Raw genomic sequence first — 18631 nt, forward strand, 5'->3', positions numbered from 1 at the left:
CATCTAGTTCTCTCATGTTTGGCAACAAAGATCCACCGAAGTAATTCGATGAGAAATCCAAGAACAGCAGATTTTCAAGGCTCCAAACTTTCAATGGGATTGATGATTACTTCAATGAGAAATCCAAGAACAGCAGATTTTCAAGGCTCCAAACTTTCAATGGGATTGATGATGTCAGTCCGTTATGACTCAAGTTTAATCTCTACAAAAGATTGAGGTTTCCAAAGAGATTTTGTTATGTGAGAGAAGTAACTGTCCCAAATTCCTTAGCTGACAAAGTTCTTCTGGAATGTTTCCTCCAATATTGTTGACTCTAAGATGCAACCTCTGCAACCCTTCCAATCCTCCTAATGTTGATGGTATGTTTCCAGTCAAATTGTTATAGCTCAAATCAAGAAAGGTCAAGTTTTTCAAGGAACCAATTTTCATTGGAATTTGACCCTTTATTTGGTTATAAACTTGCAATAAAGGAATGGGGCCAAGAAAATGGAGAAAACAGAGAACTATCAATTCACACATTCACACTAGAAAAGACTTGTACCGTACATGACAAGGAATAAATGGACAAAGAAGAACAACTATTTTTCTCAGTGCTTGACTAACTGAAGTAGAACAATTAAAGTCCATAGTCGATGAACCCCTTTTTTTTCTGTAAGGACAAACCTACGTGGGAATGTAATCTAGCCTATGATTCTATTAGAATATCATTTTTTACTTTATAGTAAAACCTATTTTTAGATTTTTTTTTTTTCCATAAAAGGTTTTTAAAAGCATTTCCTAAACGAAAGAAAACCGATTCTATTTAAACAAAAGACTTGTACAGTACACTATGAAGCACGAGTGCGTTTCAGGACTCGGGTGCGGGTGCGGGACTCGGCAATTTTTGAAAAAGGTGGGTATAGGTGCAGCGAGACTTGGCGATTAAAAAATTTTTAAAAATATTTTTATTTATATTTTTAATATATTGCTAAGCATACTTTTTCACATTATACAAACATATACCAAATTTAAGAGCAATAGTAGATAATAACTAAAACATGATGTTCATAAATTAAATACAACCCACAAGATTGAAACTAAAACGTTCCATGATGTTCAGAAATTAGAATACAACTCACAAGTTTGAAACTAAAACAAAATAAAAGATAATCAACAAGACAATCAAACACCAACATCATCATCATCAAGATCAATAGCTTCACTTCGAACTTCACTTTCACTAGTAGTAACACTAGTGCTTGCATTCCTAATAACCATGGCCTCCAACTCTAACTCATCAAGTGTAAGGGCTGCATTCTCAAGAATTTCAGCTCCTCCATGTATGTCGCTCTCATTCCAAGAGTCTCCTGCAATATCCCACATCTTTGTTGCTGTATTTACATACTCCTCATTGTGCCTTGACAAGAGTCGAAGATTAGAATACACATATACCAAATCTTCAACGCGTGCAGGAGCCATTTTGTTTCTTTTTAAGGAATGAATGAATTTATATGTACTCCAATTCCTCTCAGCACATGAGGATGAACAAGGTTGTCCAAGAAGTTTAAAGGCAAGGGATTGAAGAGTTGGAAAGGCGGAGTCATGGTATTGCCACCAAACCAAAGGGAGTAAGGCCCACCTATCTGTTAAGGCATCTGATGAAGGAAACCTCCCTCCTAAAAATGCAGCCAACTCAAACTTCACCACCTTTAATTCATTCTCATCTTCAAAGTATCAATCCAAACACTTGCTCCTTTCCATAGAAATTTCAAGATCCCGATGTGGAGAGATGCGTTTTGGATTCTCCAAAAGCCATTCAATGGAGTAATACTTAGTTAAAGATTAAAAAACAAATATAGATTAAACGTGTGTTTTACTAGAAGGGGGAACTAAGGAAAATAGAAAATAAATATACTAACTTAGGATTTAAGGAATGAGCCAAGCAATGTAGTGGTGTACAATTTTTAGTCCATCGATCAATGAGTATATCATACACCACACTCCAAAATGAGCTATACTCATCATCTTCCAAGCCTTCGTGCCAATATATTGCTGCCTTCACCTTCTCTATCATTGAATCCCACATCTCATACACAAGATGAAGACAAGGCTTATCTGTGTCGGCTACTCGTAGCATATCATAAATAGGTGCTGTGAATTCAAGGATATAATCAACTTTATCCCACCAAAGATCACTTAGAATCATATCTTTCACCTTTTGAGCTTTTCCAACATCATCCTCCCTATAAGAAGCCCATTGCTCACTAATAGTCATGGCTTAAAGACATCTTTTTATCAACTTCAACCTTTTCAGCATTACAACAATCGAAGCAAATCTAGTATCAGCAACTTGGAGCAGTTTTAATGGACAAAATTTATTAAACATTGCCGATCTCATTGAATGGTTCATAATAAAAACACGTATGAAGGATAAATCATCAACAATACATGTAATCCAACTACATTCCTCATATGTAACTTAATTCTTTTCAGTGTTTTTCGCTGCACAAATATTCTTCAAAGCTAGATTGAGAGTGTGGACAATATAGGGTGTCCAAAATATTTTAGGATACTCACTTTCAATAAGAGCTCCAGCAGACTTCATCACATTAGCATTATCAGTGATGACTTGGACAACTTTTACATGTCCAATCTCATTTATAGCATTCTTCAACAGCCCAGCAATATAATGTTTGTCTTTGAACTCACCTGACCCATCAATTGCCTTTATAAACACTGGACTCCCATTTGATACAGCAATAATATTAATAAGAGGCCTCCTTTGTGGATCTGACCATCCATCAGAAACTTTGCTTACACCATTTTCAAGCCAAAAGTCCTTAATTGGTTTCAAGAGTCTTTCAACATGAGCTCTTTCTTATTGCAAAAGTGTTGTTCTCAAGGCATTGTATCCAAGAGGAACATAACCTGGGATGCTATGGGTAGCAGCATATGCATAGGAATTATGATAATATGGGTTCCTTGCAAAGTTAAATGGAAGCCCACCGGTGTAAAACATCCTTCCGGTGTAAAACATCCTAGCAATTCTACTATCCAATTTATGTCTAGCATTATTCTGGAATGTTTTCTCAATAGGAGAAATCCCAGTCATCTTCCTCCTCTTACCATCAACCGGATTTGTACTATCACTCCCTTCCTGTCTCCGATATGGGGAAATAGCTATAGGCCCACGGCCTGGGAGAGGTGAGGGTAAGGGAATTCGACTTCTCTGTTCTCTCTCTAACTTATCATTCTCAATTTAATCATGCATTCGCTGCATTTCCAGCCTATGGCTCGATGTCACATTAGGGCATGCTTTAATACCTTTATTAAGAATTTTTAATAAATGAGCCTTAACCCTAGAATAGGATCCCAAATAAACTACACCACAATAGTTGCACTTAAAGTATGTGTTTCCACCTTTTTTAACAGTAGCACCAGGTGGTTTTTCTACTTTAGTCACATACTGCCAAAGAGGACATTCAGCATTTGGCACTTCTTGAGATGAAGTTTCTGTGCTAGTAACTTCATCCATTGCAAATTCAATAGATTCAATTTAACCTACAAATAATAACTATTAAGTATTAACTAAATAAATTAATAATAAATCAAACCCAAGTTCACAGATTCACAAAACAGATTCACAATGAGTAATAAGTAATAACTATTAACTAAATAAAACTAAGATTCACAAATCACAAATTCACAAATCACAAATCAAAGATCAAACTAAGATTGAAAGCTTTATATCAATACCTGAGTTAAGAATGCGTGAGAGAAAGCTGAAGAAAGAATGAGCTGAAGTGAGTCAAGTGACTAACTCGGCACTAGCTAAGTGTCTCACAGCGAGCAGAATAGAGGCAGAGAGCACACAGAGAGTGAGAGACGAGTGACAAAGTGAGAGAGAGGCAGAGAGCTGAAGTTTGGTGTGTTTGTGTGAAGTGAGCTGAAGTAGCGTTTAATATTAAGTTCAAACGGTGCGTTTTGCACCTTTTTTTTTTTTTTTTTTTTTTGAATTTCGGCCTGATTCAACGCGAATCAGCCTGAGTCGAAGCTAGATCAATGCAAGTCAGCTAAAAAAAAAAAAAAAAAACCACGTGGCATGACACGACCCGACGCGCGAGTAGCGTCGCCACGTCGAACGCAAGTGCGACACCTCTGGTGCTGCATCCGTGCTTCACAGACAGTACATGACAATTAAAAAATGGCCAATTTATTGTGCAAGCAAGACCCCAGACTTATGGGGTCTACCCTCATGTGAGTAGGAGATGTATCTTACGGAAACATGATGGATTTTCTCGTGCAAGGGAGGTGATGATGGAGAAGAATTTACTGTTCCCAGACACATGAAATCTCAGTACTTGACTAATGAATTGACTAATGAAAGTAGCAGACTTAACGGTCTTAGTCTTGGTGGATATTGGGGTAGAGACCTATGTGAGCATGTAGTCAGGCATATGAAAAAAAAAAAAAATTTGTTTCATATGCTTGACTGTATTCACACTAACTTTATATATATATAGATGTGTGTGTCCAAAAATTCCACTCCTGTCAACGTAATTGGAAAAAAAAAAAAAAAAAGTTGTGGTTTGCATTCAAGGAATGATAGAGGCCAAGAACATGGAGAAAACAGAGAGCTATCAATTCACACATTCTCACTAGACAAGACTTGTACCGTATAGACAAGGAATAAATGGACAAGTTTTTGTGAATTGGAGGTGATCATGTGATGAAAAAAGAAGAACAGATATTTTTCTCAGTGCTAGACTAATGGAAGTAGCATGATTAAAGTCCATAGTTAGTGAACCTCTGTTTTTCTATAAGGATAGACCTACGTGGGAAGGTAATCAAGCCTATGATTCTATTAGAATATCATTTTTGACTTTATAGTAAAATCAATTTATAGTTCGTTGTGTATTTTTTTTTTTTTTTTTTTTTTTCATAGAAGGTTTTTTAAAGCATTTCCTAAAGGAAAGAAAACCAATTCCGTTCAAGCAGAAGACTTGTATAGTATATGACGAGGAAAAAATGGCCAATTCATTGTGCAAACAGGACCCCACACTTGTGGGGTTCACCTCTCATTTGAGGGGGAGGATGCATGTTACGGAAGCATAATGGATTCTCTCATGTGCAAGGGAGGTGGTGATAGAGAAGAATTTACTATTCCTAGACATGGAATCTCAATGCTTGACTAATGAAAGTAGCATGATTAACAGTCCTAGTCTTGGTGGATAGTGGGGTAGATACCTACATGAGCATGTAGTCAAGCCTATGTGATTGCTTCTCAATCAAGTGTTTCCTCATAAACCCCTTTTCTGGTTTTATGACTGCAAATCAAACTCATCATGGTGATGTTCTATTTTTCGTCCATAAATTTTCATTATTTGTGATTCTAGTGCAAAACATTGTTTATTTAAAACAAATATATTATCAATTTAAAGGGGGAAAAATAGCTCATGTACCTCTTGAGGATTGAGAGCTAAACTAAGATTAACTTCATTATATGTTCATTAAATAGATGTTTAATTCTTTTATTTAAGAATTTATTGTAAATAGAAGATTAATAGTTGATAATGATGCTTATTAATTGCAAAGTCATCTTATTGAGGACCAAAAAAAAAAAAAAATCAAACAATCTTTTAGATGGAGCTAGACAACACGTACCCAAATAGTGAAGTCCCAAACTTTAATTTTGGAGTCCAAATATGCAACCAACCAAAGTCTCATACTTGAGTACTTTCGGAGTATAGTGAAATAGTGATTTCTTCTCTCACATTCGTGGTAGACTTTATGATGAATTTAATGAGTGGAAATATAAGAGGAGGGAGCACTATTCATTGTACTCTAAAAATTCCTAAGAATTACTCACAAAGCACACACACCAATTACCATGCAACTTAACAAAAGACCATGACACAAGATTGTATATGGCAAATTACATAATATGACTAGATTAGTCATGTAAGTGCGTACTTACGTTTGGTGGTTGCATTTATGGGGAAAGTGATCTACCACAATAACCACCGCAACGTTGAAGCGCTGCCTATTAACTCCGCCATCCTTCACTCTCATCTCAAGTCTCATCATGGATCCTTGTGGGCTGCAATAGAACCCAGCACTCTTTCTAAAGAGACAGGCCCGTTCTAAAGAAAGACTGGACCCGGCCCATATTTAAATTTTTTGTAAAAAAATCTCACAAAAACTTTGAAGCTGATAAAGGCCCGACCTGTAACATTACACATTGGGTCATCACTCACAGTAGATATTTGGACTTGTCCAACCCCTCTAGGCTAGCTGAGTTTAGTCGAAGCTAGAGTTGGTTTAATTTACTTCAAAAAAAAAAAAAAAAAAACCTTCTATTGGAGAGGAAGTAACTTTTTTTTTGGGGGGGGGGGGGGGGTGGTTGGGAGCGGTGTGGGGTACATGGTCTTGTATATTGCATTTTGAAATAGGAATTGAGTTTTTCTATGACCACAACAAAATATCACAACATTTTATCAACTTGTTGATGTGTTAATCCACCATAAGTCAAGATAAATATAAAGATTATTTTGAGACCCACCAAAACTGAAAAAAAAAAAAACAAAAAAACAAAACAAAAACAAAAACAAAAAAACAAACTTTTTATGAAAAATGTTATGAGATTTTGTGAGATAGGGAGTGAGTTGGGAATTAGAACAAATGTTTTACGTCAAAAGAAATACAATGTTGGCAACAGTGCGATAAGATCACATATTAGATTAGGTAATGTGATTACCCTAAAATGGTGGTAATATGAGATTACAACTAAGATTTATATAATGACTGAATTCCTTGAACGAACTTTCAGGGAATTCCAACTGATTTGTACTGGAAGCTGAATTGGCAAAATGCACTTATGGAACTAAGCAGGGGTCATCATTTTCATAGATGTTCCTCGAAGGAAAAAAAAAAAAAAAAAAATCTTAATTCATAGATGAAAAGACATGTTTCAAGCCACATGAGCCACTATACATAATTTTTTTTAATAAATATTTTAATTCCCTTATCATTGCTCCACTTATATCTTCCACTCTCTTCGTGATATTTTTCTCCAATGTGATGCTGAAAATCAAGGCTATACATTGATCCTATTGAATTTCTTCTATTTGAATATGGAAGCTTCACAATCTAACCTTCAAACTGTCCATCCATTTCTTTCCAAAAGAAAAAACAAAAGCAGTGTGTCACAATGCAATCAGTTAATCAAAGCATCCAGATGACATCTTGGTCAAGTATCACATTAACTAAGCCAAGGCTTGAGCCATTATAGAGCGATGAGATAGCTGCTGCTCATATAGCTCCCGGAAAATACGGTATTTGGCATCATGGAACTTCTTCACCTTTGGGTCTTTAGATGGATGAATGACCTGCAATATTCAAATGCATATAGTACAAATGAAATATCAATAACAGATGCCACTTCGAGAGGATACAATGCTAGCTCAGAATATTTGGGCAGAGCTGGCAATTTACCATTCATATTTCATTATTTCTTTCTCATGGGAAAAGGGTTAGCCTAAGTTGTTGGGCTCTTTTTGCTTACCCTTAGCACTTCTAGTAATCTAAAATTGGGTAGTGATAAAGGCAGTCTACATATTGTTTGAAATATTATTACAAAACTTATTGACTCCATGCTTATCCTTTATGGAAAAACCAAGATACAATTGTGAAAACCATGTATTATTAATCGTCTTGATACCAACCACGCAGGAAACAGAAGAAGAAAATCTATGAAAATTATAATTAAAAAAAGGGCCAACAATCCTCAATCATAGATGTGGATCCTGGACCTATGAATGGGGATCCCTGAAACTAACAAAGAAAAAAGGAAGTGAGTTCCATCCAAGTCAATCTTGGACAAAATAACAGCATGGGCATCATATGCAGTCTCACTAAACAAATCATTGTATACATAATATCTGAATGATACCATGCTAGTTGTGCAAGTTTGAGATATCAAAACTAATTGAAGTCCTGCTTTTGAATCAAGACCAAAGTACCAAACAATGATGATGCCAGCTATATGGCATAGCATACCAATTACCATGTGGAAGGTTTTACCCCAGAACTATATTCAAGACCCTCGCTTGGTTTGAACACCTTTTTCACCTCATCTTAAATATAAAGAAATAGGATTGAGTTAAGGGAAAAAAAAAAAATTTATGTACCTGACCAGCTGCATTCATTGCCCTCATGGCCTCATTCAGACTTGAAAACTTCTTTGCAGCAACTGCACCAAGAATGGAAGCACCCAAAAGCACTGACTCGTTTTCTCGAGGAAGAATTATAGGGCAACCTACAACAATCATCAGCAAGTGTGCCAATATTTAATATGCATACAGTAATGCTTAAGAGAAGCTAAAATATAACATCACGGACCTTCATGACTTTCCTTCACTTGTAAATCAAAAATAAAATTATTTATCAACCAGTCAATTAACTGCAATTTTTTCTGTAGCCCTGGTGTGGTGGTGAAAGAATCAGAGTCTTTTGTATTAATCAGATTTTGATTTTTTATTATTATAATTTTTTTTTGGGCGTCTGTAAGGCAACATTTAGCGTCCGTTTGGGAACAACTTATCTAGTTTTTTGCTAAAAGTATTGCAGATAATAGATAAAAGTTAAATAAAGTAAGTAGGTGACTCACATGAGACCTACAAATAGTAGGAAAAATAAGCAAAATAAATGATGATTCATGTGAGACCCACAAATAGTAGAAAAAATAAGCAATATAATGGCTTATAATCCAATCCAAAATAGACACTTAATATCTCATGTAGGGTTTCTTATGGCCCTAAATGTGCTTTATTGGTCTTTAAGTTAATAGTTTTAATAGGTAAATTTCAAGTTTGATTTGATTTCCATTTTTGTCTTCTTTACATTTAGGAGAGTTTACTAGTCAAGCAAGTCTATTACACTCTTAAATGTGGTCAATTGTGATCAAACTAATGAGAGATTAACTAATTTGAGTATTTTTAAGATGCATTTGCCTATGGTTTCTCCAGTCACTTCTTCTCTTTCTTGCTTGTGGCACTTTTTTCTTTCCTTTTCCTTTCTTTTTTAGTCAACACACTATTCTTATGGCTCCACACTACTATTCTCTGCAAGTTGAGCTTTGTTTACCATTAACAGAATCTAAACACTGAAACAGCCCATAGAGCCCTATCAATCTAATGTTCGATCAACTTAGAATCATCCAACAAACATTCCTTGCAAGTCAACCCCTAAGTAGAGATTCTCTAGGCTGTCATGTAGCAATGCCTCAATCATTGCTGAGCTTCCTAATCATCCCATATAGTGAAGCAAATAGAAAGGGGGAGGGGGGAAATATCATATATACATCACATGTGTGCTCCCACCCCCCAAAAGAACACAAACGCAGAGAGAGAGAGAGAGAGAGAGATAGAGAGAGACCAATGATATCTGCATGTTCTTGAATGAATAGGGGGTTCTTTGCAAGGCCGCCACATGCAAGTATTGTGTCAATCTGTAAAGGAAGAATCAAAAACAGTGAGAGTGGAAAAAAAAGGGGGGGGGGGGGGTGGGGTTTCAAAAAAGTGCATGAAGAATAACACTTTCAAAAAGCATTCACCTGTTATATTAGCAAGCAATATTTTCTGGCGTCACTACTTTTTATTTATTGGTAAGTTAGGGATAAAGGGGACATGAATCATAAATAACCATCAAAAGCACATATAGAAACTTACATGCAATATATTAAAGTCGAAGCACAATTAGAATCCAAATTGAATTCAATATAGTTTCTAATTGTTGTCTAAGTTGGCATCTAGTGTCCATTTTAATTTCCTAAATTTTGGTGTCAAGTGACCCATCCATAATATTCAACATGAAAATCGGGATGAACACCTCACTCACCTTGGTAAGACCACCTTATGTGTTCACCACTGCTGAATGTTTCCGTGCATAAGTATGGTTACAGCCTAGAATACATATACTACCTCCATCCCAAATTGTTAGCCCTATTTAGAAAACCCAACTTTTTAAGGAAATATCATTTATTATCTTGTCTTTTAATTAAAAAGATAGAATTTTCCAAAATTACCCTTAAACAAAGCTCTCAAAAATTTTTATTGTTTAAAATGCTTCTGTTTGGTAGAGGCATAACAGAAAACACAATAAATTAATGATTTTTAATTTTAGAAATAGGAAAAAATTTTAGGACATCCCAAAATAGAACAAGACCAACAATTTGGGATGTAGGGAGTATATATTTGAGCTTCTTCTTTTTTAACATAATTAAAATTTTAAAATAAATGGAAAAGGAAAATACATGACCCTTTCAAAGAGTACAGATAAAAAATATAGAGAATCAATAAAATCAACAAAAGATATGGAGGGGTGCCCCCTAGAGCATGCATCCAATCAAACGATGACTGCAAAATATGCTCTTTGATTACAACAGCAGGACATTCAATTAGATCAAAGACCTGTCTGTTTCTTTAGTACCACCAAATCCACGACACACAAGGGCAAGGCTCGCCACACCTTAGCTCCTCTGGTACTGAAACAGATCTTCCCAACATTTTAACAGAGCAAGCACTGATTAGGCATCTTCCATGCTAGCCCAAACAAGGTGAAGACAAAGGACCATATATCATATTTGAGTTTCTCACCTATTAACTTAAAGTCAAAGCATGTTATACCAAGGTTTTTTAATGGTTCAGGCATTATCAGCACAACTCATGATAGACATGTATATTTGCCAAGTTATAATATGCTGCTCTCAGTTTCTGATGGGGATATTAATGCGGAGCATGTACTTGCTAAACAGTAGGCTTTTTTATTCGGCAACCATTTGGTAACTATGCTGCCAACCTTTTTTGCTTTTTATTGATATATTACCCATGCACCCAATGGGTCTTGAACCCACAACCTCACCCTCCACCTTGCCATAGCAAGAGGAGGAGCTATCATTTGAGGTAGAGCTCACCAACATGTGTCATGCCAACTTTCTTATCCTCTTTTTGATCACCGGACTCCTAAGTTCAACTTTCTTTTAGGAAGCCCCTAAGTGTAATGGTGAGCCAATTGAATTGAATAGCTATAATAGTGGAAGATGAAAGTTAAAGCCACAAAAAGTGTTTTCCATCATAATCTCTTTTTAAGCCCCCTTCCCCCCACCCTCTTTTTTTATTTACACACACACTTGGTAGGTCTTGAATCCTTGCACTTACAAAAGAAGGAGGTGCCATTTGAGCTATAGTTCATTGGCAATCTCCTACTCAAGCCCTTGTCATCTTTCAAGCAAGAAGGAGGACCAAAAGCAGTTCTGGTCATTCACCTCAGGCTCTAACCTTTCACTTCTTTTAACATTCCTCAGGAGAGGCAGCACAGCCTCCACCAGGCCAAGTTTCAAAATCACGTTGATGCTGCTGTGGGTTTTAGTTCTTTCATAAGTCTAACATTGATGTTGAGGGGAAAAAAATCTTCCAAAATAGAAAAAACAAAATTCTTAAATTGACTAATGCAGTTCTGATATTTTCTTTTGATATATCAATAGTTGGGGGTGGGGGAATTTGAATCCTACATGTCTCTTTCGGAAACACCAGAAGGTGTCAGTTGAGCTACAAGATTCTTGCACTAATGCAGTGCTAATATCAACGACTAATTGACAGATTAATTAAGCAAGTGGGCACTTATGCTAATCATTGTAGTTTTGGAATGTGTAACAGGAAAGGGACTGCAGCAGCATAACAAACTAAGGAAAACCTACCTTCAACAAGTTAGCCCCAAAAGCCAGGCTTAAGTGATAATGAGCTGGAGAGGGATGAGCTTAGAGTGCATGTTAGATCCCAATCTCGCATTGGCAATTTTAAGAACTCTTAAAATAAAACTGCAGACATGACTGGAGCTGACTAAAATTTTTCTTTAAAAAGGGGGAAATTTTTTGAACTATGTAGAAAACATACAATATTTCTCAGAATACCTCACCCATTTTTTAAAATGTTGCTAAAGTACAAATAGACAAACATGCATATTTGCATGTGTCACAAAGTGTGCCTATATAAAAATGTTTTTAAAGGATAAGATAGATGTCTAATTTCAAATAAACATTTAAGTGTAAGGGTCTGTATTCTTACATTGTGACCATGGGCATTGCAATGCTCTACAATGTGACGTGTGCCATATGCAATACCCTGTACAGTAGCCAGGTACAGAAGAGCCAACTGTTTCTCACTTGTGTCGAGGGTAAAGCCACAGACCATTCCTTTTGATTTGGGGTCTGCAATAGGAGACCTGAGAGATAAAGATTTAGAAGTTTAATATTTGGGAAAAAAATTTTGGCACTATGACCTGAGAAATTGAACATTGGTATGTAAACATTTACCTGTTCCCATGATAGTCGGGTAGGACATGTGTATCCTCAGTCAAGGCAGCAAGAAATGGACACTTCAGATCAAGCATCATTGTTTCTAATATATTGTTCAGAAGTTCATACACAGATATATCTGAAAGATTACAAAAGAAAATTTAGGTAAATCTATGTTAGAATTGTGAACAAAGGCATTCACCCTGTTTAGTTCAATAAACATGAACTAGGAACTAAATTGAGTAAACAATCTCACTTCTAGAAGCAGCACGATTCGCAAGGTGGGGAGATGCTACATGGTTTTCAACTACATGATCCAATAATGCACCAGTGGCACTCTGGCCACCTTCTGTGAGCCAATATTCAGGTACCATAGCTGAAAACACAGAAAAGGACGATTACATGTACATGCCAATTCAGAAATTACAGAACTACTGACTAATTCTCGAAAGAAGAACATCATGTTATGAACACAGAAAAACTATCCTTCATGTTATACAATTAAAGTAAGCTTTGAAAGATGAAGCAGCTTTTAGATTTTCCATGACCAAAAAGAAAACTTCATCATACATCAAATTATTACTATCACCACTTTTAGTGGTGGGAAGGGGGTGATAGAATGTGTGTATGTGTGTGTGTAATTTAGTCACTTCTTTTATGAATGGATCCATGACAAATACCAATTAGTTGGTTGAGGATTCATAGCCAAATCCAAACTTTTGGGACTAAAGTTTGTTGCTATTGTTGATACACACACACACACACACACACACACATATACATATCTATTTGGATGTCAGATTTTTGTGATAAGAGGCAGCCAATTAATTTTTGGATTTGTTCTAACTCCCTTTGGAAGGGGATGGCAATAGGATGTGTCAAAGGATGTCCCGATCTAAAAGTTTTCAGGTCCTATTTTTTACAAGGATTTGAGAGCGAGTATGCATTTAAGTTTTTCCAATAAGAGCATTTGGTATGCAAAATCTCACAAACAGTTGCATTCTTTGGGTGGACAGCAGCTTTGGGAACCATATTGATTGTTGACAAACTTTAAAAAAAACAAAGATTTTTTTAAAGTAATGATATATGTATAAGAATAGCAGTGAGACAGTAGATTGTGTTCTTTTATATTGTGCCTTCAAGAGGGCATTGTAGTCATTGGTGTTTTTGTTATTTGTAGTGGATTGGATTATGCCTAATAGAGTCATGGAGATTCTATCACGCTGGAAAGGAGTTCTGGTTTGCCATGCAATTAGTAAAATTTGGACTGCTGTACTGCTTTGTATAGTGTGGATCACATGTAGAGGAGGAATAATTTAACTTTCCATGGAGTGGAGCTCAACTTAACTTGCACGATTATCAATGTCCCTAAGATCACTATACAATTGGATTAATGCACTAGGCAGCCTCCATCATCAAAAAATTCAAGGCTATTTTTTAAACTCCAGTTGATTTTTCCCGCTTGTTTTTTCTAATAATGTTTCTATACTAGATTAATTTTAAAATAATTGCAAAATACATGAAAAAGATAAGTTGCCTCTTCCATAATTCTTCAGTCAGTCAAATTTTAAACGATTCAGTATGATCCGAATCCCTAGAGTTAAATACTGAATATGAAGTTCCAGAAGTGTACCTATCAAAAAAGTTCCAGAAGTGTACCTGACCAGAATGGTCCCCAGACCCCTGGAATGAACAACTTGCTCCTTGATATGGCCATATGGCAAGTAGAAGTTCCACAGACTAACACCATGCGGTGGCAGATAGCTTCATTATCACACTCTGAAAATATTATCATTGTTAAAAGAAAAACATATTACACAAAGATAAGCTACTAAATCATGCTAATAAGAAAATCTTTTGATAAGTTATAATAACCTTTAGTTTCAGAATCTAACTGTGGCACACTTTCCATTACCCCCACGCCACCAGCATGAGCATCAATCAGTGAAGTACCAACAGGTATTCCTGATACAAGACCGAGTTCCTGGAAATTCAAATAACTTGAATACATAAGAAATAAGCTACAAAATAGGTGTCAATAGTATCAAGTCAAATCACCCTCCAAACTCCAAAGGCCAGGAAAATAGTGCAGATCATATTTTCTTGAACCTAAATAAATATGTTTGTTTTGCTAATGGACCTCAAGGAATGCCACTGGAAATCAATGTGAAATCTTCAGTACAAAATTTCTTGCCTTCGCAGCAGCTGGAGTAAGACCAGAACCCAAAGGATGGCCAGGAAAAGCTACACTTCGTCCTGTTGACATTGTTCATTGCCAAGTCACAAACCGCAGCAGAAATTGCAAAAGGTAGAATAAATAATTAAAATTAAAACACAAAAGTAGTTTTATAATGACTGGAAATAAAAGATTATATTTAATTACTACAATCAAAGTTTACATGTAAGTTAAGAAAAATCAAGAAAGAAGACTAGACCCATTCAAGAAATTTATTATATTTCAAATACACTCCATGTTAAGCTGTCATGAACTCCAATCACCAAAGAAAATAAGCAAAATAGAAATTAATAAAAATCCAACAAGCATACCTATCTTAGCATGATGCCCATCTACAAGATCACCTAATCCAATCTCCTCCCAGAAGTCATCATCCCATCCACAAGCTTCCATATCTCGGGAATCTTTTTCATTGACTTTCTGCATGTGTGCATGACCAAGATATGTCCATTTGCACACCGTGGTGCACAGACTACGAGTGTCATCTCCTGTTGCCCTAGAAGAATCGAAACAAATCACGTTAATCATCAAGTTGAAATCCAACTTGACTTGTACATAAGAAAGATGCCTGAACTTATGAAGATTTACTCATGACTGGCAGATTTGAAGTACCTGTATGACAGCCAATCACTCAAGTCCATCCACCTAAACACCATTGACCAAGATTCTTGTAAATTTTCTTTCACCCATAGAAGCTGAAATTTTAGTCTGTATCAGAAGATATTCAATAGAGAGACATCGAAAAAATTCAGAAACAGCAATTAAACACAACAATTATGGACATGACTTGGGAATGGAAAGCTAAATCTGTTGATAAGCTTATTTTGCAAAAACAACAATAACAAACTGCTTAAAGTGACACCTCTTTCAGAGGGTACGCAACAAGAGAACGCATACTCTGCTTCATATTGCAAAATAATATAAAAGATGGGCAGTGACTGTAAAATACATACGATGTCCAATCCATGCAAGAATAGCATGTAAAAATAGACTGAAATGCTATTGTCACCAATCATCATTGTCTCCATACCTCCTATAACCAAGAGAACCGTACGAAATCCAATGGGATTAGATTTTTTTTTTTTTTTTTTTTCCTTTTGTTTTTTGTTTTTGTAATAATTTGAAAGACCCACTAAAGGGGGGAAAATTAAGATTGCTATAAGACCAGCTATGCAATAGAAAATGACATGTGACTGACCCTGATTAGTGTTTTGAGGATCCATAGCTAATCCCAATGTTTTTTTAGTCAAGTTGCATCGTTTAAAGTTAAAGCTTAGTTGTTAAGTGTCACAACAATGACCTAGTCAAGCACACAATTTCTTTAAAAGCTTTCAAGCAATAAAACCCAGCAAAGAGGAAACACAGAAGAAAATTTTCTAAATATACTTCCCAAGAGCCTTGTAGCTCAATTGATTGGCACCTCCAGTGTGTACATGACATCCAGGGTTCAAATCCCCCCTCCCTTGTTGTAAGTATTGAATTATAAATAAAAAAATCTAAATAATACTTCAAATAGTTCCATGCCGTCAATTTCAGCCCACTTTAAGAAATGTAATAAGTGTTTGCAAATCAACTTTAAGAAGCCCACTTAGAGACAAAAAGTTCACCCTAATCAATCTTAAGAAGCACACTTAGAGACAAAAAGTTCACCCTAATCAATCTTAAGAAGCACACTTAGAGACAAAAAAGTTCACCCTATAAACATACCACCGCCAAGTTGGGTGAGTTGGTACCTCCCTAAGCCATTTGTGTTTGGGGGAGCAAGAGGGAGTGGGTTCAAGCTGCTGGTGTCGCAAAATATATATTATGTAAGTATTTCTAACAATTTTGAAAGTTAACCCTGTATAAGCAAATCAGTTGCTAATAGAAATCCAGTACAATGCTAAGCGCACACACCAACTACCATGCAACTTAATAAAAGACCATAGCACAGGATTGTATATTGCGAACTACATAATATGATTAGACAAGCCATATAAGTACCTTTGGTGGCTCCATCTCAGGGGAAAGGGATCCACCACAATATTGTAATACTGGTGAATTACAGGAATTGATCCTTTCAGCTTGTTCTACAGCTCTATGGTCCATCCATACTATGACATTTCTCCTTGAATCACCACTCCAAGAAACCGTGACGGGGGAACCATCAGCATCCACCGCAACTGCAGTGAGAAACCACTTTTTTTCCTAAGAAAATAAGCCCCACCCTCCATATTGTAGACATGATAAACAACTTAGATGAAAATTTTTCTTTAATTCAAATCAAATGCTAAAATAAGCAATTAGAAAGTTACACACCAAGAGAACAAGTGGCTGCAAATCCCAGACCCTTCACTTCTTTTCCTGCAACATTTGCAAGGGAGCATGCAGATTTCACTGCCGCACAAATTGCATGCCATATATCTGTAGAAGATTGCTGAATCGGAAAAAGAAAGGTTGTCAACTATGTCTATATCCCATATTTGTTAAACATTTATTGCTTTGCTTGACAATTCTATTGGCCTAACAGAAACAATTATTGCTTTGCTTGACAATTCTATTGGCCTAACAGATGTTTGGAAAACACGCTGTCCCAAAAACACATTCTTACTAGGATTTCATAAGGAATGACATCCACACTAACTACATGTAACTTGGCCATATAGCTCAGGTGTTTAGCTTGGGAAAAATCTTATTTATATTCATTTACTTAGAAATGAGACAAACTCTAGCCTAAATTTAGGCTCAACTATTAAACAAGTCAAGCTCAGATATAGTAATGTGTTCATGAACAAGCTCTTGAGTGATATATACACACACACACACACACACTTCAAACATGATTTCATAAGTCAGTAAATAAGCTCATAAGATATAACATTAGTATTTGTAATTTACTGATAGTATAAATAGTCCATTTAGTAGTAAAATTATGTATCTTTCCTAACAATACAAGGTTGGTGAATCAATTTTTCATAAATTCACAAACATAAATCATTCTATTTAATTAACTCAAATAATATAATTTAACTAAGGTTTAATTGCTAATTATTGGCATAGATTTGTGAAGGGGTATAAATATTTTAGTGGTATTGTTTGATATATATTGGAAAAGAATAAGCTAATCAAGTAGTAGCTCGTGAACAAGCTCAAACTTGTTCGGCAAGCATATTAAACATGTAATTTAGCTCGGGTCAGCTCTAATTGTTTACAGCCCTAACTAGTCTAGTGATATTTAAGTTCCATTGTTCATCAAACATTACCTCGACACAGTCACCGTCTTTCCAAATCTGAATTGGGCTACTAGAAGAACCTAGAAGCTTCCCGTTCTCATCAAACAGACCTGTATTTTAGAAACCAAAAGTTACCCAGCAATTCACATCATCTAAGGAGTGTGTAACGGCTAGAATTTGCATTCTTTAAAAATATACACAATGCGTTCATATGTTTATGATTGGCAAAATTACATAGATGAACAAAAACTATCAAACTTGGATTAGGTACCCAATAAGGAAAAAAACACAACAATGAAACCAATTCCAATCCAACAGTAAACGCTCCCCATAAACACGTTAAACGCGTCAGGAACAAATGACCCATTTCACCAAAACACAAAATACACAGAATTCAATCAGCACAAATAGATATACATGCATGTGTGCGTGTCTCTGCGTGTGTATATACATAGGAAGAGAGAGAGAGAGAGAGAGAGAGAGAGAAAGAGGACCTGCGCGGGCGCTGCCAGTGCCGACGTCGACGCCAAGGAAGACGGAGCGGAGAGAGGCGGAGTCGACGGTGGTGGTGGTGGCGGCCATTTCGAGGAGGGAGGAGGAGAAAGGAGTGTAATGTCGTAGTGGTTGGGGATAGCCGAGGAGTGGAGTTGAATCAGATAACTCTCTTCTTTTACCTGTCATTTCCTTTTCTCTCTTTTTTAAGTTTTATCTACTTCTAATTTTTATTTTTATTTGATTATTGTGATTGATTTTTTAGTTAGTGCTAAATAATCTGGATTTTTTTTTTGGAGTTTTCTCTGGTTTCAACGATGGAAAGATTAAAAAAAATATGTGTCTTTTAGAAATGGGAAA

General features: G+C 36.0%; 1 protein-coding gene across 2 annotated transcripts in view; it reads right to left on the bottom strand.

The window, feature by feature from the left end:
* Nucleotides 1-18492, bottom strand: part of LOC126715774 (uncharacterized) — a 73652-nt gene extending 55160 nt beyond the window's left edge. Inside the window, exons 1-15 of one of the 2 annotated variants that reach the window (XM_050416560.1) lie at nt 18274-18489; nt 17810-17889; nt 16866-16983; nt 16551-16729; nt 15180-15262; nt 14879-15063; nt 14526-14587; nt 14207-14315; nt 13991-14110; nt 12588-12707; nt 12350-12470; nt 12102-12258; nt 9415-9487; nt 8169-8296; nt 6908-7367 (exon numbers count right to left, since the gene is read on the bottom strand). In XM_050416560.1, the coding sequence (XP_050272517.1) occupies nt 7245-7367; nt 8169-8296; nt 9415-9487; nt 12102-12258; nt 12350-12470; nt 12588-12707; nt 13991-14110; nt 14207-14315; nt 14526-14587; nt 14879-15063; nt 15180-15262; nt 16551-16729; nt 16866-16983; nt 17810-17889; nt 18274-18460 (1845 nt within the window). In that variant the 5' untranslated portion in view covers nt 18461-18489 and the 3' untranslated portion in view covers nt 6908-7244. Of the gene's footprint in view, nt 1-6907; nt 7368-8168; nt 8297-9414; nt 9488-12101; nt 12259-12349; nt 12471-12587; nt 12708-13990; nt 14111-14206; nt 14316-14525; nt 14588-14878; nt 15064-15179; nt 15263-16550; nt 16730-16865; nt 16984-17809; nt 17890-18273 lie in introns of those variants that run through there. The other variant, XM_050416561.1, reaches the window with a different exon arrangement.
* Nucleotides 18493-18631: the final 139 nt, after the last annotated feature.

The sequence above is a fragment of the Quercus robur genome, chromosome 2, assembly GCF_932294415.1.
Source record: "Quercus robur chromosome 2, dhQueRobu3.1, whole genome shotgun sequence".
NCBI lineage: Eukaryota > Viridiplantae > Streptophyta > Magnoliopsida > Fagales > Fagaceae > Quercus > Quercus robur.